The sequence below is a fragment of the Lampetra fluviatilis genome, chromosome 12 (assembly GCF_964198595.1).
Source record: "Lampetra fluviatilis chromosome 12, kcLamFluv1.1, whole genome shotgun sequence".
Taxonomy (NCBI): Eukaryota; Metazoa; Chordata; class Hyperoartia; order Petromyzontiformes; family Petromyzontidae; genus Lampetra; species Lampetra fluviatilis.
In genome coordinates this window covers 15007609-15030752 of record NC_136286.1, presented here as the reverse complement: position 1 = coordinate 15030752, position 23144 = coordinate 15007609, and the positions used below count along the sequence as shown (strand labels likewise).

At 53.0% G+C, this 23144-nt stretch overlaps 1 protein-coding gene across 3 annotated transcripts in view; it reads right to left on the bottom strand.

The window, feature by feature from the left end:
- Positions 1 to 23144, bottom strand: part of PLCE1 (phospholipase C epsilon 1) — a 66867-nt gene that overhangs the window by 24671 nt on the left and 19052 nt on the right. For 2 of the 3 annotated variants that reach the window (XM_078861746.1, XM_078861748.1), the window contains exons 3-13: positions 18037 to 18386; positions 17203 to 17348; positions 16479 to 16773; positions 5853 to 6067; positions 5125 to 5181; positions 3915 to 4545; positions 3010 to 3279; positions 2504 to 2573; positions 1776 to 1980; positions 1102 to 1203; positions 358 to 497 (exon numbers count right to left, since the gene is read on the bottom strand). In XM_078861746.1, coding sequence (XP_078717872.1) covers positions 358 to 497; positions 1102 to 1203; positions 1776 to 1980; positions 2504 to 2573; positions 3010 to 3279; positions 3915 to 4545; positions 5125 to 5181; positions 5853 to 6067; positions 16479 to 16773; positions 17203 to 17348; positions 18037 to 18386 — 2481 coding nt within the window. The remainder of the gene's footprint in view (positions 1 to 357; positions 498 to 1101; positions 1204 to 1775; positions 1981 to 2503; positions 2574 to 3009; positions 3280 to 3914; positions 4546 to 5124; positions 5182 to 5852; positions 6068 to 16478; positions 16774 to 17202; positions 17349 to 18036; positions 18387 to 23144) is intronic. The other variant, XM_078861747.1, reaches the window with a different exon arrangement.

The following is a 23144-nucleotide window of genomic DNA, read 5'->3' as shown; positions in this document are numbered from 1 at the left end:
GATGGAGCGGGCGGGCGGGGAGGGACATGGCGGTGGTGGTTTTTGTGCGAGGCCACAATCATCTGACCAAATTTGTATCATTACGACTTCCTGGAATATTATTCTGATTTCCTGGATTTTGTCCTGATGATGTCAGATGCAGTTTCAGACAACAAGGGTTATCCAATTGCAAAATTTGGTAGTGAAAATTATTCTTCGACTTACTAGTGAGCTGAAATCATAGTATTTTGCATGGTAAAGGCCCGGACACCGCACAAAACTTTAATCTCAACACCGGCTACGAAAACCTGGTGCGCGTTAAACACACAACCCGTTTTTTGACGGGACACGTTTCACCGGCGTCCGGCCGAGGCTCACCAATCTCGGGCTGGGCCCCGGGGGGGGTCCTGGCGGCCGCGTCGGCGTGGCTCCCCGCCGGCACGGCGGGGCTCTCGCAGCGGCTGCAGGGCACGCTGTACACCTCGAACACGTCCTTGAGGTCCTTGCGGCTCCGTACGCTGCACGCACACGGCACACAGCTCAAGCGTCTCGCGCAGGCGTCTCGCTCGGCGCCTCCGGCTCGGCAGCGTGAGCAGCTGGCGCTTCACAACCGCGGACAGCGGTTGTTGCTGCTGCTGCTATTGTGCTTAAGAACGGGAGAACAAAGGTTCGTAAACTACACAGGAATTGTTTTTTACACGCTTTTTTCAAGCAATCTAGGAAGCAATGAATGAATGACCGATTGAACGAGTCGGAAGTCGGATTCATTCGGTTTCCCTTTCGAAATAGTGACGTAGGTAAACGTTAAATGTTTCTACCTCTACAGAAGCCCCAAAGTTCTCACAAATTAAACGTAATTCCCACTCAGCGATTTAACAGCCACCGTGCACACGTAGGAAGCAATTTTCACTCAAAATGTGGTCAGGAATGCCTACTACTCCCACCAGCACCACCACCATGGTGCGGTTCCACGCAGAAACTATACGGGCTGATGAAGGCAATCCAACGGTCAACACTGCTCGCACTCTCCCTGAACGAAAATCGTTCAGCGGCGGTGCTGCGACGAACGGGGGACAGGCGAGCGGGCGGCGGCGGCGGTGGGGGTGGAGGAGCGGGCCTCACATGAACGACTTGAAGAGCTCCACGAACTCCGCCAAGGAGACGGAGTTGTCGAAGTCGTGGAAGGAGCGGGCGCTGCCGTGCCAGCTGTGGCTGTTGCGGCTGCTGCAGGCATTGGCAGAGTGCACGTGGGTCAGAACCATTTAGAAACAACAACAATTATATTGATTTTATAAAGCGGCGGGAACCGAACTCAGATCTCACGACGTCATTCGACACGAGTCGGCCATTGCGTGGCTGCGCGACGGCCCAAATTTGAAATTGCAAATGACTCAAAAGAGACTCAACACAGCAGCATCGGTCACCTGGCGTGTCTGTGAAACACAGCAGCAGCAGCGCCTTCCTTCGTGACCATTGTCTTGTGCTATAACAATGGAGCGAATAACGAATGTACTGAACAATTGTTATTTATAAATTGTGAAAAGTGAGGAGTTTAAGGAAGTTTGGGAATATGTCAGATGTGGGCAGAACGAACCGAAAGCCTCGTCGTGGGCATGCAAGGAAGACGGCGTGCGCCCGTCACGAGACCTCCGCCCGACGGCTCAGCCGCTTGAAGGCGGTGGGATGGGGTGCGGAGCAGTGAGGTGTGGTGAGGTGCGGTGAGGTGCGGTGTGGTGAGGTGCGGTGTGGTGAGGTGCGGTGCGGTGTGGTGAGGTGCGGTGTGGTGCTGTGATCACCCGCTCTGCGACTTTGGAAACGTGGTGGGCATGCCCATCGAGCTGGGCCTCTGTGAAGAGGAGGAGGAGCAGGAGGAGGAGGAGCAGGAGGAGGTGAGGGTGAGCGGCCGTGCCGTGGAGGTGAGGCTCTGCAGGGGGGGAGACTCGGGCAGCGTTCCTCGACGCAGGGGAGCCAGGAGCGACGCGGGGCTGGACGCAGACAGATCTGGGCACACACCACACCCCATCACCGGCATCAACACCGCCCCCCCCCCCACCACTACCAACATCATCACGCCCCCCCCCCACCACTACCAACATCACACCCCCCCCACCACTACCAACATCACGCCCCCCACCACTACTACCAACATCACACCCCCCACCACCACTACCAACATCACGCCCCCCCCCCCACCACTACCAACATCACGCCCCCCCCCACCACTACCAACATCACGCCCCCCCCCACCACTACCAACATCACACCACCCCCCACCACTACCAACATCACACCCCCCCCACCACTACCAACACCACGCCCCCCACCACCAGGACCTGTGCCTGGTGGTCACTGGCAGCACTTTGCTGCTCGAGGCGCCGTTCCCGTGGCGTGACCTCCGCGTGCATGGCGCAAGGCTCGTGTTGTTTGGCACAGGCTGCTGCTCAAGTGGGATGTCGGGTACAGATGCCAGCGCTGGTTCGGGGTGTGGCGGGCGCCCGTGTGCCGGTGCGGTGCGTCCCCTTGCCTAGGCTGCCGTCTTGGCGTCCCCTCGTCCTGACATCTCCCAGCTCCTCCTCGCTGTCCACGCTGGCCGACTGTGCATGACACGCACACACACACACGTACACACACGTACACACACGTACACACACAGGCACACACGCGACGTGTGAGCGGTTGACCGTGTAAGTCGTGGACCGGGCGGACGGTCGATTCGTGTCGTTGTTCTCCGCGATGTTGCGTTCCCAGGAGGAGGCACAGAAGAGCTTCTCTGGAGGTCCAGGCCAGGGCTCTCTCTGGAGTCACCGCTCCTCCCCCCCCGCGCACGGCACCTCGGTGCCTCCGACAAAGCGGCGGCGATCGGGCGCCACCGTCAACGGCGTGAGCCGATTCTCTCCGGGTCACTTTCACTATCCCATTTTTTTTTCTTTCAGGAAAGGGCCAGAATTAGAGAAGCTGCTCCTTTACGTGTCGTGTAGGGTTAGGGAGCACAGGGTCATGGGACGGAGTTTGGGGTTTAGCCGCGCATGCCTTGGCCAGCGCCTTCTTGTTGCGCTTGCTGGCGTTGCGCTGCGTGGCCTTCCTGCCGGGAGGCGCCACCTCTCCGAGGCCGAGGGCCAGCTTGTGGTAGCTGCAGCGCTCCGTCCCCGTGCGGCCCAGGGTGCCCCCGCCGCCGCCGCCGCCGCCGGCGTCGCCGCCGCCGCCGCCCACGCCGCTGCTGCCCCCGCCGTGGGACGGCCACCGCCGGCCCCCAAACAGCTCCACCGTCTGTGCCAGCGTGGGGCCCTGGCAGGATCCCTCCTGGGGGGGGGGGGGGTACACGGGGGGGGGGGGGTTACATGGGGGGAACACATGATTGTCTGATGAGATGGAAATGCTGGGACTCTGGGTTGGAATTTTAAGCACTCTGATTGGCTGTCGCGACACGGCACCCCCCCCCCCCCCCACAGCATTCGCTCGTTCTCGGAGATAAAGAATGAGCCAGAGGCGCGAGAAACCGTGAGCAGGAAGGCAGCAGCCACACGGTGAGTCAGTGGCCAGCAATTGCCCAATCTCTGCTGTCCTGCAGGTGTTCTTGGCCAATGAATGAATGTTCAAATGTGGGAGGAAACTGGAGCGCCCGGAGAAAGACTATCCCATACAGACGGAGCAAGTGTAGTCCACACTTTGCTGTGCCGCCTTCTCTTGTGGTGCCTGGGTACAGCTCCTCCTCAACACCCACAGAGGAAGGGAGTTTCACAAAATGTGTGTGCGGTGATCCACCAACCCTCGCTGCTGCCTCCACAGCACCAGATCGCAGGCATGCAGCGGCTTAGCTACCATCGCCCGGTCAAAGTCCGGTGCGCAACCTTCCAGGGAAGGGGCGGCTCCGAGCGCGTGGCGAGACCGCGAGCCGGGCGACCCCCGCACGAGCGAGGCCAGGCGCGAGCGCGCACCTGAAAGAGCGCCGTGTACTGCTTGCGCAGCCAGTAGAGCCGCTGGTCCGGGTAGCGCTTGAGCCCACGCAGCGCGGTGGCGACGAGCCGCAGCGCGTCCGTGAGCTGCGACGCGGTCTGCTTCGGCGCCAGGAAGTGCAGCGAGCGGTTGTCGGTGGTGCCGGCGCCGTGCAGGAGCGTCAGCGGCCGCAGCAGCGCGGCGTGGCGGTACAGGCCGGCCAGGTGCGCCGCGTCGGAGGGGGCCAGCCCGTCGGCAAAGGCGTCTTTGAGCGAGGAGAGGTCCAGGGAGCCCTCCGAGGCGCCGCGGCCGCCCGGCGCGCTGGGCCAGGCCCCGCGCGCGCGCCCGGCGATGGCCGTCTGCCCCCAGGCGAGCGTGCGGTTGTCGGGCTGCAGGCGCAGGAAGCAGAGGGCCGAGGCGCGCCCGGGCGCGTCGTAGTGCAGCGCGGTGCAGCCTCGGCGCAGGAAGTCGAGCAGGCCGAGCGGCAGCCAGCGGAGGAGCACGTGCGTGGGGATGACCTCGACGCCGTGGTCGTGCGCCGGCAGGGCGCACGACGGCGCCGCGCTGTCCAGCTCGTCCGCCACGTCGAAGCGGTCGTCCTCGGTCTCGTTCGCGACGTCGCCCAGCACAAACCTGCAGCGGGCGGCGTGGTTTCTCGTGAGCGACAGGCCCACGGTTCACACTATGAAAAATAATTCGTGGAAAATTGGGCGTGTGTACGTGCGTGTTCATGGGGAACAGGAGGTTGAGTGGTGTTAAAAGAGCGGAGAGGAGACTGCCGTCACCATTGCAAAAGATGAGACGGAATGTCTCGCAAGTCAAAGCTGACAACGAGCAAGACTGTTGGATGCGGCCGCTCAGCTCATTACAGATGGAACAAATGACCTGGTCACCAATTCTCTATCTTAGACTCACCCAGACTCCGTCCGTGGCCACGCATCTCACGACAGAGCTATAACGGTCAATGACAACAAATAATCAATGACCGATCGAGATGAGGATTAAAACGGAAACGAATGTAAAGCAGGTACAGACAGACGGCGGCTGACGAACGGCGATCGGGATAATCGACGTTAAGAGCAGACGACAGCCCGAAGCATTACGAGCGACCCCAATCAGTGCCCAACACCGGCGTGGCGATTGGCTGGACGCGCCAGCGGAGTGGCAGGCGGGCGTGGTGGACTGGTGGTGCCGGCCGGAGCCTCAGCCCACCTGACTCGGCCCGCCGAGAGCCCCGCCGCCTCCGCCTCCGCCTCCGCCCTGCCGTTCCTGCGTGGACAACGGAGAAGGGTGCTCCGCTTAGCACAGGCAGAAACTTCCCACGCGTGTATGTACATGCGAGTGTGTGTGGGGAGCGGTGCTCGCTAACAGCGCTTGCCCCAACAGTCTCTCAAGGCTATGTGGGTCTTTGTGTGTGTGTGTGTGCACGCGTGCATGTGCAGAAGCGATGCATTTGTCCCAAATTTAATGAGGTCTGGTTGTCAAAATGTTATATTACCATAGTGTAACTGACAAAAACCAGGCAGTAGAATCTCTAGCAAGTTGTAACTGCTACATGTCGAATTAAAAAAATCCAGTCACAGGGAATTGAAGTGTAGCAATTTGAGAGTCTCAGCAGTCACCAATGATAACACAAAAACACAAACATCACGTTCAATTGGGTTCCTTTTGTCAAATTTCAGCTATGATAATTAAATATTGAATTGATTCCCATGTACTGAACATATCGCAGAGTGGGAAAATGTTAAATGTTACTCTCCTCTACCGTGAGGACCGGTGGTAACTTGAAGAAGAGATTTTAGAAGTAGCTCTTTGATATCCACCCCTGTGGGCCGTTCCCAATGGATCCGTCGTCCTGTGACGCAATCGGCATAGCGTCGGGCGCACAACGACAAAGAATGCACGAGGCGGGGAGAGGAGAGGGGCCGCGCTCGCCGTACTTGCAGCCCGCTGGGTTCGCGGGCGGGTAGGCGGCGTGCTGCGGCCGCGGCGAGGAGGGGTCGCCGTCCGGGCCCCGTGCCGCCAGCAGGCCCCGCCGGCAGGCCGCCACCACGGCCAGCAGGCGCGACACCTCGGACGCCTTGTCGCGGTTGCACAGCCCGTCGAGGCCGGCCCGTCTCACGAACCCCGCCTCGCCCGCGTAGTCGGCCATGAACTGCGACACAATGGTTCTCCCTCGTGACTCGAGACACGGCGGCAGAGCTCCGGGAGTCGCCGCGCAGAGCGGTGACCCCCCCCCCCCGTGCAACGTGGAGGTGGCTCGCGAGCGGACGTGCCCGCCGCTACGACGCTCGCGACGCCGACTCGTCCCCTAGTCGTGTAAACGACTGCCCACACGGTCCCTTAATCTTACACAAAGGGCGCTTCGTACCTCCGAAACGTCATTTATGAGTATTGCGTTACTAAAATGCCCGCACTTACCCTAAATAGTCACGTACGTCCAGTGGGGAGCGGTAGTGTAGTGGTCAGCGCATTGTGCTGCGAATCTGACGACCAGAGTTCGATTCCGGATCATGACCAATAACAGTGGTGAATATTTAAACCGATCCTGGCCCTAGCCTAGTACTTAACAGAGGTGGGACAAAGTCATTGTTATGCAAGTCCAAGTCGAGTCGCAAGTCATCAAATTCATGACTCGAGTCTGACTCGAGTCCAAGTCACATGAGTCGAGTCCACATCTCATAGGTGGGACAAAGTCATTGTTATGCAAGTCCAAGTCGAGTCGCAAGTCATCAAATTCATGACTCGAGTCTGACTCGAGTCCAAGTCACATGACTCGAGTCCACACCTCTGGTACTTAACCATCAGCACTGGGAAGACAAAGGCGGCCGAGCGTGGTGCTGACCACCCACCCTCTCGTGTGCGCCGTGCCGGCCTTCATAGGCGCTCGCTAACAGCTCTTGCCCTCACGTTGTCGATGGCTACGTGGAGGGTCTGTATCTGCCCAAGCTACAAACGTCGTGCACGCATCTTGCGCGCAGCAGGCTACGCTAGACACAAGTCTGGCGGAGGATGATGAAAGTGTTTCGGGGTTCAGCTCATCGTGCCTTGAAAGAGTCGTAAAGAAGTCTAATCGACTTGGGGGGCAATAAATCAGTCGTACAGACAACAACCGTGGGCTGCATTAGGCACGCTCGGCTTGGCGGCACGTCTACTGGACCACAGACGACTCCCGCCCACCCCTTGGGAGCCATTGAACATTTGTTATCTTTATCCGACCAAGTTAAGGATCTTTTGAACAACATTAAACTGCATGCCAATAATACAAATGCACTAGACAATGTAAACAATCTGCTGGCTTGCGAAATTACATGGCAGCCTTGTAAATCCAGAAGTGGCATTCCTGCTCATATGGAAAGGCGCACTCACTGCCTCTCACCGCCGTGTTGTTGTGACACTCACTGCCTCTCACCGCCGTGTGGTTGTGACACTCACTGGAGCATCTCGACTATAACTCTTCGTGAATCCACTGCCGAATGGCCTCCCCGCTGCGGGGGGTTGTTTGACCATACTTCACCACACTGGTCAACGCCGGTTAGTGAAGGAGCAGGGCCCAGGATCGGCTCCGATATCACTCGCCACTCACGTGAGCCGTGCCTGGGAATCAAACTCAGGGGGCCAGGTTCAAAGTGCGGTGCGCTAAGCACCGCGTCACTTCGCCCACCACGCGGCCATCGCTGTGACGCTGCGACACGGATCACGTTTAACCCCCCAGGAATCCCCTGCGTACTATACACCCTGAACACGCTGCCCCGGGCTGACGGCGACACCGCCAATCGTGAGAAACCGATACAAAATAGCCATCAAAACATCGTCCCACCGCAAACAACGAATCCCCGACCTCCCGGTCCACAACAGCACGACACGCTTGGCCTGACGACATTTACAAGAGAGGGCCGTAAAGTGACACAGTGAGGGGCCATCATTGCGAGCCAGTGTGGGAGTGGCACGGAGTGCAACCGCAAAGCTAGCAGAGCACATGTCACGTGAAGCACGTTCACACACACACGACACAACCGTAATAATGCAATATTTGCTGGAGAATGAGTAATTAATTATCAAGCGACTGTGCATCTTGCACACGATGCTGTCTCCCCCAATAACTGAGTTTTCTTTCATCCACGTCACTCGGTCAGACCTCGGAAGCTAAGCAGGTTTTGGCCTGCATAGGGCCTGAATGGGCGAGCACCGCGCACACACCCCATCGCCACAGGTGGCTGTGTGTTGGACCGTACTATGGCGCCACGTCTATGCGCCCCACGTTCACCAAGCCGCCCTGTCCAGCGTGCTGAAGCGACGGTCGACCATCTCCACGACCCGGCCGCAGCACGGGGGAGCCCTCATCCAGCAGTGGAGTTGGACACACATGGCTGTAAATGCCAATATGCACTCACCCCGGAGTTTGCGCGGTGAGTGCGTGAATGCATTCAAAAAAAGTTTCACTTTGAAGCGTTCACGAGAGTTAAAAAAAGGTTTCGGTAACAAAAAATCTCAATGGGACCTCCTCTGTGGAAAGATCTCTGTGTGTGCGCAACCACGACAGACCCGGGACGTGCGAGCAAGTGGGGGGGGAACAAAATACATCTCGAAAAACGGTGCTGCCCGGCACTCTCGTGCAAGCGTCACGTGCTCACAATGCCGGCTGTGCCGTCGCCGATGCAATTTCCAGCTCAACCCGGTCACGGATGGAAGCCGGAGAAAGAGAGAATGTAAAGCAGCCGGTGGGTCGAGAGGGTTCGCGAGTCCGGTGAACCTGCGGCGATGGCGGGTTCTGGATCCTGCGATTAGGAACTTAATAGCCGACCCCTCGTGGGACGACGTGCGCATTCGAAATGAAATCACAACATGAGCTGTTGATGAAGGCTCTACAGTGCACACGCCATACCTGTTCAGTGGCATTCCAATGCATGGGGGGGTGGACACTGTGCAGCTGCGGCTACGGGACTCAACACAATTGGGCTTCTCGCATCCTTCGGCGCTGTGTGGATGTGACCGTGTCGACACGATGCACATGTTGCCCGTGACCGCCACGTGGCACAGCTTCGCCGACACGATGCGTCGACTTTGTCGACAAACAGGCGAATCGTTTTGTTGACCTCGCCGCGAAGTATCGGCACTGGCGCTGATCGTGCGGTGCAGAAACGTTGCGAGATTTACGCTCGGAGGGATGGAAGACACAGAAGCCGAATTCATGATCGGCACTCTGCTTGTTGACGCACGAAAGCCTCGTCAAGTCTTTTTCAGGAGGGTCCGGACAACTGTTGGCAGTAGGGGGGAGGGGGGCGATATCGCCGCTGTGTGAACCCAACGGTGCCACATTTGCAGGTGATTTTTCAGCATTTTGATCTCTGACCAATGGCAGCTGCATGTTATAATTACGATTTTTTTAAGCTATGGGGCGAAATCTGAAAACTCAGAGGAGACCGATGCAGAACAGGAGGAGAAAATACAAACTCCACACAGGAAGGCGCCCAAGTTGGGAATCAAACCCAGGTCCTTCTTGCTGTGAGGCACAGGCGTCACCACTGTGCCACCCTGCTGCCCTTACAGAGAAGAATGCGACTACATGCAGGGTACAAACATGTATGCTTAGTGTATGCTGCATATAATACTACTACATATAGTAGTACTACTACATATAGTAGTACTACTACATATAGTAGTACTACTATATATATAGTACTACAGGTGAGGCCTTCATCCACCAGTGGATTGATCATGGCTGCCGACTATAAACCTTGCAATATGCATGTACATGCAAACTTTTAAAACATTATTTTCTCACTTCATTGTCACTGTGTAAAGTATTTGAATTGTGGCTAATGATTACATTGCTCTGTGCTTTTAAATTCATTCAGTTTAAGTGATTACTGATGAATTACCATCGACTTCGCTTATGGCAAAATGTGTTAAACTTGGCTCATGGATTGTAAAACATGTTGGGAAAAATGTCGCGTCTCCAAGAAACATACCAAACATTCTAATCCGAAGCATTAGCCGCACAGCTGAAAGTTTGAGTTTGGCAATGTTCGCTACCGGCTATTAATTGACAATTTGTTACAGCTCATGGCATCTAAATCATTATTTTATCGTACGGTTTTATAAAGTATGTTAAGCACCACGAGCAAAGAAGGCGCTCTATTAATCCAAAGTAAGATAGGATTATGGGAGGTGGCGGAGGCGGCTTGTTGAGGCCTTCATCCAGCAGTAGATCAGACAGATTTGATTGTTGTTGTAATTAGCCAAGCTGATGGGCCCCACAGTGTAGAACGGGGTACTCTACAAAGACGGTTCCCAGAGGCAGACTTCACAGTAGTGAGCATTGGTGACTGTACCGTACCGATAAGTCCTAATAAGGACGAAACCGGACCACAGAAGTATATCTCTGTCTCACTGCTGCCTGTCCGTCAGTCACATTCACTCAAATCGATTGTGATGGTGACCTCAGGCAAGCGGACCACAATGCAGTTCTTCAAAAATGCCGATAATTTTTGTTGCATCTTGCCCAATGCAGCGTCATAGCAATGAGAGGAAATGTAATCATCGTAATTGTGGGAGTTTATCGATGTCCACTGAGGCACACTCGCGATTCCTAGCAATGCAACTGTAATGCCGCCCGAGTCTACTGAAGCCAGCCTTGGCATTCGCGGAATTCAAAGGACTCCGGGGGGGGGCGGGGGGGGTTAAGTCTGGAGCGGCGTAGGGCAAGGCCAGGATTCGTGTAATGCCGCGAACAGAGTGTGAGAGGCCACCTGCATTCGACAGGGCGACAACTTATTTCATGGGTTCTTCCTTCACGTCCTGGCATTGCAGTTAGTTTTGCAGTGGCTGAGTGAGTATTCGATCACTACAGCTCATCAATTTTCTTTTGTCACAAACACCAACATTTGTATTTATGTATTTTGAACTTCTTTTTCACCGTACGTAACCAATCATGCTTATCGGAGGTGCGGGGGATTTACATAACATGCATTTTTTTTACGTGAAAACGATCATTCATGAGTTGGCAAGTCCCAAACTCTTAAAAGCATATTGGTACTGGCGAAAGGGTCCCAAAGTTAAAATCCTCGTTTGGCATTTGGTATTTTCAATATGATTTCTGAATATTTCCAATTGTAATAGAAAACTGGAAGTGGAACAAAATGCCATGGCCATGGCCATCTCAGTTCGGGGCCCAGAACAGCGACTTGCATCCATGAGGAGGAAGCCGACACCTTGCACTCTCATTCTCAAATTCTCAACAGGTGCGGGATTCCATCCACTTCAATCCCATGGGGGTGTCGATCGGTTCAATATCAACCAGCCGGGCTCTCTGCCAATGTTGCTGACTGCAACAACTACAAATGCTCACGCTGAAACGTATATTAAAAAATACTACTTTCCCATGTATTGTTTTACTTTGAGTAGCTCGGTGTGTGTTACCAAAATTAATTTGCTGCCAAATCTAATTAAATTAACGTAATTGAGAACAGAAACAATGGTCATGACAACAGCTTTAAGGATAATTTACTCGTGAAGCTGAGCAAAGCAAAACTATGATCCTTGATAGCATTCGAGGCTGTGAGAAGTCACATTGTGGGATCTCACAGGCCAAGGTCAGAGCACCGGGACAAGTAACAACACCAACATCAGTGTGTACTGGCCACCCTCCGTACTCTCCTAAAATCACGAGGCCACACAGATTGCTCTGCCATCATCCATCACTGCAACGCTCGCTTGCTTAGACGTCGCTACACAAAGCATGTCATTTGGCATTTGATCAACCCTCCGCCCAAGAATGTGTGGTTTAAAATTAAAAACTAAAGTTGCCTTTCTCTGCTCAAATGAGAAAACGGGTCTCTGGTGTCTGGTGGTGGTCTTGGTTCAGCGCATGGAACCTCTGCATTCCCTCCACAGCACAAGCAAATTGCAACTTCTCACCGAGTGGTGCTCATTCACCATTGACCGTGGACAATCCACGCCAGAGTTCACCTCCATCGGCAAGCGCCGCACTCAGTGGAGCTCTGTAACACTGCGACATTCACCACCAAATCCCACGGTCCACATCAAATCTGTATATCCTCTCAATTTTTCTTTACTTTAGCTGGCAAAGACACATTGGATGTCCATAATAGAGTTTTTTGGGTTAGATCGCGTAAATATATACATACTCTTTGGTTCATTCGGTAGAGTCACGTAGGTAGAAAAATTTAATAAAACAAAAAATAATATATCACGACGTTTCGATCGCAACACAAGCGGTCGTCCTCAGGCGGAAAAAATAATCCAGCAATGGAACTGCTGAACGCAAGCACGTCAGTTGTGTTAATGGGGGAGATATATATATAAATGTGTCGTTAAAACCTGCCACCATCCGACACAGCCAACTAGTAAGGGTTGTCACGTAAACAGAACATGCCAATTCGTCTCTAGTACTGCACACCGGTGTGTTGGAGAGCCAAGCCACAACATTTACAAAGTGAGTACGACATTTTGCCAGTAATTACAACTAGCTTCATCAGGCGATAGCCAGATTTGTGGAGAAGTCTTACTGTTTCGTTCCTTAAATAAAGGCGTAGATGTGTTGACCACCCTTCGGCGCTCTTGCACACTTTGAATCTCTGCATCTTTTGAGGAACGCCAGTGAACTCCAGAAAACTGGAGAAACTCCGAATGAAGCGGGGGGCAAAAGGCTCAACGTGATTCCTGCACATTCTGCTGGTTCTACCGAGTCCGTGGTTTTTGGGAACACCTGGTCGAGCTTGGCACTGGCAGTGAATCTGCAGAGGTCGTCCCATTATCCCTGCATCGTCGCAATGATTCCGGGTTTTTCCCCATCGCATGTCCTGTCCACGTTTTCAGAGACCACAACACAGAGCCAGTACAAAAAGGGATGTCGTGGGCGACAAATTCTCTGGCCCTGCTGGACACCCTGGCCCTGTCTCGAACCACTCGGTGGTGTCTCTCCTCCAAGTCGCACGCAAGCCTGAGTCTCGTCATAGCTGGCCTATGTTGCAAGAAACGCCACAACGACAATTACAAACGCCCCTGGCACTTCTCCCCAAACGGAAGCGAAACGCTCGTTTCAAACTTGATTTGAAGCTTTCGTGACTGCAGGAATTACTCTTTGGTTCTTTCGGTAAAGTCACGCAGAGAGAAAATAAATTAAATAATAGAATACGAAGTTTCGATTGCAACACAAGCAATCGTCATGTTTCAAGTATACAAACAATCCACACATTCTCTCGATATTCCCAACTCTGTCCTAAGTTATCTGACAATACGAATTTGATCGCTAATACTCTTGTCCGCTATAAAGCTAGACTTTAGTTCTAACGTTAATTCTGGTTTTCAGGGGTGGTTATTGACACACTCTGCAGCTGTCCTTTCCCGGTCACATCGGTGACCACACATACATACAAGCGTACATATATACATACATACAAGCGTACATATATACATACATACAAGCGTACATACATACATACAAGCGTACATACATACATACAAGCGTACATATATACATACATACAAGCGTACATATATACATACATACACGCGTACATACATACATACAAGCGTACATATATACATACATACAAGCGTACATACATACATACAAGCGTACATATATACATACATACAAGCGTACATATATACATACATACACGCGTACATACATACATACAAGCGTACATACATACATACAAGCGTACATACATACATACAAGCGTACATATATACATACATACAAGCGTACATACATACATACAAGCGTACATATATACATACATACAAGCGTACATATATACATACATACACGCGTACATACATACATACAAGCGTACATATATACATACATACAAGCGTACATACATACATACAAGCGTACATATATACATACATACAAGCGTACATATATACATACATACACGCGTACATACATACATACAAGCGTACATACATACATACAAGCGTACATACATACATACAAGCGTACATATATACATACATACAAGCGTACATACATACATACAAGCGTACATACATACATACACGCATACATACGAGCGGTGTAGCAAATCTACCGAGGCAATTGGTACCACTTGGCTGCTAAAACGCCGTGTGTGTGGTTGAGGTGGCTGAGCAGCATTACGTGAGGTCAGTGTCAAGAATGCCACACAATGACATTCAGACGCAATTGTTAATGCTAACAAATCCGTCATCAGCAATGTTCTACGATCCATAGGCTATCTCGTGGACAGGTGCATTTTCAGAGCCATGCGTGTGATTTTAATAATTTTACTGAACTATGGTTTGACTGAACTAGTTTAAAGTGAATTTAGGATAATGGAGTGAACAAATCTAAACAAAGATGGAAAACATTTCCAAGTGAAAAAAATTCGACGGTAAAAATGAGACAAAGATAAATCACTGTCGACTCAAATTGTCACCTAAAATCATTACAATTCAGAACTGCTCGGGGGTAATACCTATTACTCTACATTCTGCTTGACGAAGTGTGGCATTGGATTGCCTTGGCAAAGACTTTTCTAAAAATTGAAATGTCAACGAGAAGTGGGCAGTGTGCATTAAATCCAGAGACCAGCGACAGTGGGCAGGCCTAAACAGGGAAGCGCACACTGAAAATCAGTAGACTCGCGACGAGGCGATGGAGCTGGATATGAAACTGGTGTTGTACTCCAACACACAAAGAAAAAAAGACATTGATCCCCCATATAGCCTTAATATACTGTTGGGACAAGTGCTGTTAGCGACCACCTACTGTATAAAAGGCTGGTACGGCATACAAGGGGGGGTGGGTGGCCAACACCACGCCCGGCCGCCTTTGTCTCCCCAGTGGCGATGTTCACACATCGTAACAGGTACTCATTTGAGGCTGAATCGACCTAGGGGAGACCCAGGACCGGTTCAAATAATCGTCACCAGTGTTGGCCGGGTCACCGGGTTCGATATACCCAAACATACCAACACACACACACACCCAAACACACACACACACCCAAACACACACCCAAACACACACACACACCCAAACACACACCCAAACACACACACACACCCAAACACACACACACACAGACCACGAGACCCAAACTACAGCCTCACCAGACGGGCTGCACAGGGACACTGTGCAGCATAATTCTTCAAAATGTTATTGAAATATCAACACATGACAGTTTCCACGTGCCCATTACATCGCAGCTGCACATTTGATACGAAGTTATACAACCGAGGCTCTGATAGCTAATCAAGGCAATTTCCAAGAAATCCATTGCTTCAATATGCAATTATTAAGTAATGAAACTGTGTAAGTATTGAAGCAATTTAGTCTTGCCATGTATACATTATTATTTAAGCGAACAAGTTGGCACCACACTACCAATACCGCATGAAACAGCAAAACCTGATCTTCACCAAACAAACCTTGTACATTTAAACAATTAACAAAATCCAACAGTCACGAAACAACCAGAACGACCGTACATCACACAACCCAGCCAGTGTACGATGCCCGTGTGAGCGCTTTGTGATGCCGGTTTCAATTTTCACTCTCGCCACTGCCAGCAGGGCTGTGGGATTTGGCTGTGTGCCAGGAGTGGCTAAACAAAAATCCTTCCCCTCGCGAGCCTCCTCTCCTCCACCTGCCCTGCCCCTTGAAACCTCCCCAAGGCCCAAAGTGCTTCACAGGCACTGTACAATTGGCCGGAAAAACCCAGCCCTCACTGGGCAACAGCCTGCGGTGGTAGGCCCTGTAGTTGGCACTGCCAAACACTTTTTCTAACACTTCAGTTCTAAAAGCGAGTACCATCTCTTTGTATCACTGGATACAAGTTAATGTCTAATTTTCAGTCATCCCAAAATCCACTACCAGTAATAGCAGGCCCGGATTAAAGAAATAGCCTACATAATGGCCCCCTAATTGCAGTCAATACATTTAATTTCCATCCATGTGATGTGGGATTAGGCCACATATGTCATTAAATGATAGTTGTCAATGTTTTTCTCTACATGTTATAAGATGTATGTTCTCTCATCACCCAGAGGCAACCCATTGAGATGTATTATCGGTCTTGTAAAGGGGACCGTGGAAATCACAGTCAGGGTTTTAATTGGGTTTAAGTGTGATAATATAGTTGTATTTTGGATTTAGAATGACACAGGCACACCATGCTGCTCATGAATTCTGTGGATTCCATAAAAAAAACACTTTCTAGCCGAGTGCACACTCGACCTAGGTAAGTAAGTCTGCCGGTTTGGACATGACGCCTTCACTCGGTGTAAAGTCGCCCTGCGATGGCCATGCTGACCACTTCAGTGCCCATCCACCAAAATGCTAATATTTAGCACAGACTTTTGCAATTGTAATATTTCCAGGGTTCACGCGGGGGGGTAGGGGGGGTCAAGTTACATCCTGGGGCTCATCACCATCACGGCAAACAACAACTGGAAGTCACAAATGCGCGATTGCACTCCCTCCGGAGAGGGACGGAGACAGCGGACGGAGCCGCGAGCAACGTCACACGGGGGGGGGGGGGGGGGGGGGGGGAGGGGGGGGCGCTCACCCGCAGGGTGCCGGGGCTGCCGCGGGGGCCGGCCGCGTCTCGGAAAGGGCTGCCGCCGGAGGCGCCGGGAGGCCCGCACACCAGCAGGCTGGGGCCGCACTCCATGAGCCCGGCGAGTTCGCGCAGGAACACTCCGCAGAAGGGCAGCGGCGTGGGGCGGCCGGGCGCCGTGCGCCGCAGGGCCCGGGCGTAGCCCTCCACCGAGCCCAGCACCGACATGGCCTGCTTCAGGCTCTGCACGGCCTGCATGTCCGAGGGCTCCATGAACTGCCACATCTTGAGCACCTTGCGGGACCTGCTCACCACGAGGATCGGAGGGGAGATAATGGACTCGAATCAACCCATCATAGCAGAGGCTCGTGGATCAAACAGGAAAAGTCATAGGCTACACAATACCAAAGAGGCATAACAACACAAAATTTAATTTCAGAATAAAATCGCATCGCTCAAATCGTGACACTTAAACAAACTGTGGGGAAGTGAATCATTGCACAGCTATGAAGCAACATTGCTAGGTGAGGTACAGAACTGGCCCGGTCCAGGCGTGAAACTTGTGTAGCACAAGCACAAGCCTCGTGCGAACAGAAGGAAGCAACGTCTATCGTGTCCGCTTCGACTGCACTCGTTGCGCTCGCTGTCTGGAGTCGTATTATGTTGTGGAGAGGTTCAAGGTCAAGATGAGAGAAAGAGGGCGAGGTTGAAGGCGAGGACACGAAGTTATGACCTGAGGCCGGAGAGGATTTCGGCGACGCCGTGGTAGTTCCTCTTGTGGTAGCAGGCATAGGCCGCCTGCACCAGGCAGGAGTACGTCTGCCGCTTCTCTTCCATGGAGGGGGCGGCCAGCACGAGCCACGTGACCCACGTGCTCACCTTCACCGGGACAGGGACAGGAGCAGGGGAAGGGGCATGATGCAACACGGAGGGTGAACAATGCGTGAATGTCCGCAGCGTGGGAGAGCTCAACAAAAAGGTAGGAAGAATGTTTATTGTACTTTGTTAAAATACGTTTAGTTAAATCTTGTTTTAATAGAAACGGCGATGTTGATGGTCTTCTATTAAAGGTGACGGACCGGAGTCATAAGCAGTCCATACTTTGCAGGGGATAGTGGCCTCTGGCAGCTCCCTGCAGTAATTACCAAGAGACTTGGAACACAGAACCTTGACTACGTGCAAGGTGGCTCGATGGCTCGTCAACGCATTGAAGCTCCCCTACCCCGATACTTTCACCAATTTATTGCTCTGCCGCTACTTCTTCGCCCGGTGTTTAGGGGGGCGGGGGGGGGGGGCGCGCGCGATTGACTGCAGAAAAGCATGGGAATCAAATTAAACTAAAATAATTAAACAGGTGTCAACGTTTTGTTCAATTCTCCAATCGTCAGTTCTACTAATCATCCAGTGTTGTCATGAACACTGGGATTTGTTTCTGAGTCTGGGACCAACCGTGAGGGTGTATGTGTGTTTGTTGAACTTCATTCGCCCCCTAAATAGCCAACCATGCCAATCGGAGGTACGGGGGAAAGACAACAAACTAAACACAAAAGCAACCATCTCCCCATACCTCGTTGAACCAGTCCACCAGGGCCTGGATGGCGTCCTCTGGCCGCGGGCCGCCACCCTGCTGCTGCTGCTGCTCGGCTGGCGCCGCGTCGCTGCCACGCTTCCCCCGCAGGCCGGCGAGGACGGAGTCCGTCGCGGCGGGCGAGGACAGGTCCGCGGTGAGGAAGGCGAGGTAGGAGCCGGGAGAAACGTTGCGGTACAGCGCGACCTCGCGCTCCCACAGAACGCCGGCCACCTCCTCGGGGAAGGCGAGCAGCGAGCAAAGGGCCTCCAGCTCGGGGCTCGTGGCGCCTCCCGCCGCCGTCGGCTCGAGGCCGCTCGTGCTGGGCAGGGACATCGCCAGGCCTCGCCCTGACCCAACGACAACACCGCCCAGCCGGTGATACAGAGACACTAGCCACTTAGCCGGTGACACAGAGACACTAGCTACTTAGCCGGGGACACAGAGACACCAGCCACCCAGCCAGTGAAACTGCATCCAGATATGTTTCATCCAGCAGACACGTATACACTAGTTTGGCCTAATACTCCGCGTGAACAATAATAATAATCTACCCTTCCTTTTGCTGGCACTGCTGTTAGTCTCCACCATGGACGCATGCTACCCAATCCCGCTTACTTTTCTTAACAGCCAATGTGATGTCTCCAACTTGTGCTCATTCTCCGATCCACGCGTGTCCTCTTCCTGTCTCTCAGTCTTAATTCTAAGCCTCCACCTCTCTGTGCTTCTTTGCGAACCTTTCAGTTTTTGCCCATGTTTCTGATCCACACGTCAGTGGCATACGTTACTGTGCGACACACCAAGTCGACTGGAAACCAACTGGCTTGCAATCGGAGGCGGGTTGTAATCGGAACCGACATGACCGGGGTCTCATCGCACCGCCACAAGCGTGGGTCCCGGCCGCTACCAACAATTGAAGAGGGAGGTCCCGGTGAGTGAAGAGTCCACTCTCGGTGAGGGCAAGGCTCGGTGTTGGTGAAACACGACTTGAGTGATACGACTGTGGGGCGCGTCTCAGAGCGCTTTGCATCTCATCTCACAACAATGGAACGGGCACCCCCAGTGGCAACTGTCCCTGTGAGCACAAGGTGACATCACCCGGCTTGCAAGTGGGCATTATTGTGACAGTCTGGGGCCAATGCTTGCCAGGTGTAGTCCCAAATTTGGAGCGTGGCGCCGGCACACAAAGGCCGACTCGATTTGAATGCTGTCAGGGGATCTTTAACGTTCATTCATTCATCACGCAGTCAGCGGAGGACCGTTGCGCCAAACGCGTGACCTCTCGTGACACCATTCGCATAAACTGCACACCGGTGACTCGAGTGATTTGTTTGAACCATGGATCACGGGGGGGGGGGGGGGGGCGCGATTCCTTTGAGGATCAGCAGTCCGCTTGGAATGTCGACTGCCAACTGAAGTGAGCGCAATATTCTGGAGTTTGCGCATCAAGACGGGCGACATATCCACTACGAATCAGACGGTGCTGAGCACGCAACGGCAGTATCATCACCACGTCGGCCTGCCGGATCCAAGCCGGGAATCTCTGCAACAAGAGGTGAACGTGCTAATCGCCGAGCCCCATCACGGCCCGGCACTGTCACGACTCGTGGCCTGACGTCAGCGAGAAGGCCGACTGTTAGATCGAGTCAAGCAAACCGGTGACCGACGTTCATTCCGTCCTGTTACTTTGTTTGAGATATCTGCTCCCGCTGGGATCAAGGCTTTTATATTTGGCGGTGGCATTTTGTGCCAGTCTCTCCCCTGGCGAGAGTGGCGGGAGAAGGCAGCTGGTGTGGGGAGGGGGGTGCTGGAGATGGGTGCAGACAAAGAGGCACAAAAAACAGTAACCACCAACAGAGCTGGCCACTGGTGGGCACCATCCCACACGCACACAAAAGCAAACCGGAGCAAGCCGTGCTTACCAAGAAACATCACGACACGTGCGCATGCAATCGCACTCGCGCACACAACAAGCGTCCGCTACTACGTAACCTCACAGACTGCTGGGGCGCACGACTGTTAGCGAACACCTATTAAGGCCTGCACTGCGCACAAATGGTGGTTGGATGGCTGGCTCTCCCCAGGGCTGACACACACCGGCACCTGGTACTCGCCGAAGACAATTCACATTACATCGGAAACACGAGCAAAAGCTACTGCACGTGTTATTTAGCGATACTTGATATCGGGGGAACACCCGTGACACCGACGCGTAGCACGCACGGTATGACATGTACAGTCGCGTGAGCCGGTTTCACGAGCGTCTGCAGAGCTCGCCACTGGTGGTTAAGTGGCATCTGTGTTCCAAAAGCCACGCTTTGGCAAATTGCTGTTTGGTTTAATCCTACCCCCTAATCTTGTTCTCTCCCTTAAAGGTAATCATCCAACCCTCGAGCAGCTAAATTAAAGGTACTTTAACCATGTCTCACGACAGCGGCGGGTGGGGGGGGATACCATCATTGTGTAAACGATGCCACAAACGAGAGTGTCGGAAGGGCTACCAAGGCCCTAACGTGCATTAAAAATTCACGCACGCAACATGCTTAACAGCAGCGCCATGAAACGAGTGTGCTTCATAGTGGGGAGCGAAGTGAACATACGGTCGAGGGCTGGCACTTGCGATGAGATGAATACGAGTGAGACGGAATACTTATTCAGGATGCACGAGGAGGTAAGAATATCACGGGGAACAAAAACAATAATTTTACACAAATATAAAACAATTACTTTAAGAACCATAATTATACAATTAGTATTTATTCTTGCAGAATGGTGGTAAAGGTGAAGGCGCAGCCCTGCAATTGCTGGCTCACGCTGCTGCCTCCACTTAGGGGGCCTTTTCTCCAACCATCCACAAGAGGGGGGCTCCAACCCGAACTCTCCACTTAGGGGGCCTTTTCTCCAACCATCCACAAGAGGGGGGCTCCAACCCGAACACTCCACTTAGGGGGGCTTTTGCTCCAATCATCCACAAGAGGGGGGCTCCAACCCGAACTCTCCACTTAGGGGGCTCTAACCCGAACTCTCCACTTAGGGGGCCTGACACCGGTGTCACAGTACTAGAAATGAGGACACACACACACACACGTAAGTACGTGTGTGTGTGTGTGTGCGTGTTGGATAGCTGTGAGAGTGACCTTCCAAAGCTTACATTCACCGTCAGGTTAGCCTATTTATAATTTTGGCACACCACCAGTGGTGAGTAAGTCGGCACATATTCCACCCCGCGGCATCAACACTGAATTGCATCCCAAGCAAAGACGAATCAAGGCGAGAAAGGTCATCGATAACCACGTCGCCGATGCCACCGCAACACGACGCCATCGCAGAAGACAATCAGACTCCTCCAGCTGTCGCACCGTCAACCCCCCCCCCCCCCACCTTTAAAGTCCGAGCATCTCCCCATACCATTGTCCGCCTTGCGGCCTTTTCTGTTGATAACCTCGGGGGTGCCACTCCAAAGACAAAGATCTCCCGTATAACCTCAACAGACTGTTGGGGCAAGTGCTGCTATAGTGTTGCCGCTCCAATGTCTCTCTCAGCAACATGCCCTCCCCGCCCCTGCACAATGGCCTCCTCATTACACCTCTGTGCTCGAGCTTACACCTTTTCCGGATTTCAAATGACCAATAATAACACTTGCAGCATTGTCAACATGCACCAGCACTGGAAGGCAGAAGCTCCGTTTTTATTGTTTTGTTGAAGTCCGGCTCCACGGACCTTGAGCCGACCACCTCCGCACCCATCTCTGCACCTCCGATTTATTTCATCATCAGCAGCTATGGCTAAATCCACTGCGAAAGGAAGGCCTTTCAAAGACGTTGCCACTTATCGTGATCTTGCGATATAACTGTCCACCCAGCACCTGAACATGAGCTGATCTCACCGCCCCAACTCTCCGCTCCGTCTCACCGGTGGACATCCTCTGGGACGCTGCGTTCCACTCCTAGGCTGCCACTCCGTCATTCCCCTCAACAATCGCCCATCACCCCTTCTTGTGGTGTGTCCTGCCGAAGACAACTTTAGTTGTCTTAATAGTTTTGATGATGTCACCAACCTATCCTCTAATCCACGTATCCATCAAAAACCTTCGCTGCGACTCAACATCTCTTGCTTTCCCTCTGTAACGAACATTCCCATGAAAGTTCACGGAGGGCAGTTTCTCTTTCCGCACAATCACTTCTCATCACCGACATTGTCGCAGTGGTGCTTGAGGCCCCAGACTCACTGCCGCCTTCAACTTCTCGTTTGGAAAGCAGCGAAGGAGGTGAACAGATGCTGCGGCGACTTTGATGAGGCTATTAATGCTGCACGCAGTATGAGACAGTTGCTGCAGGGCTGAAAAGGGCTATCGTCAGATCACTCAACAAACAAGAGAGGGTGACCAGAGGGCTACATTATTCCAGGGCAAATATTGACCTGCGTTTGTTGAATTAAACTCACCATGTACGGCCCCTCTGTCAATCCACTGCTGGGTGAAGGCCTTCGCCATGCCGTTTTAATCATGGGAGTTGTTTGACCACACTTCACCATGCCGGTAAGTGCAGGTCGGATATCGCACGCCACTCATGAAAGCCATGGGCAGCGTTCGAACCCGGGCGGTCAGGTTGACAACGCGGCAACGCGAACCGCCGCGCCACTTTCCTGCCTCCCACAGCGCTTCCCCCTGGGCCTGTTAGACGCTGGACATGGGATGAAGCGGCTGTAAGTGATTACAGGCAGCGGGAATAATCCAAACGGGATGAACAGGCGCCAACGCTCCATTCCCGGCTGAACGCAGTAATTCGCCCCGATGGTTATTTGTCGTGTACCAATTTGACTGGAATCAAGTGGATTTGAGTGAATAGTTTTTATCTTTTAAAACCGACGCTGCGGAGCATCACACCCGCGGGGCGGCGTTGGCCCTGCCGCGTCACGGCCCCGACACGTTCACCCGGAGCCCCCCCGTCTCGCACGGGGGGCGAACAGAGAAGCAGCTCCACACCGATTCGTACTCACTCTGTTCGGAGCAAAGTTAACATGACCTTTCCATGGCTCTCCACAGAGGGCCCATGAAAGGTCACGGGGTTCATGAGTGACGCCACGGCCGCATCCCCTGTAGTGTCAGG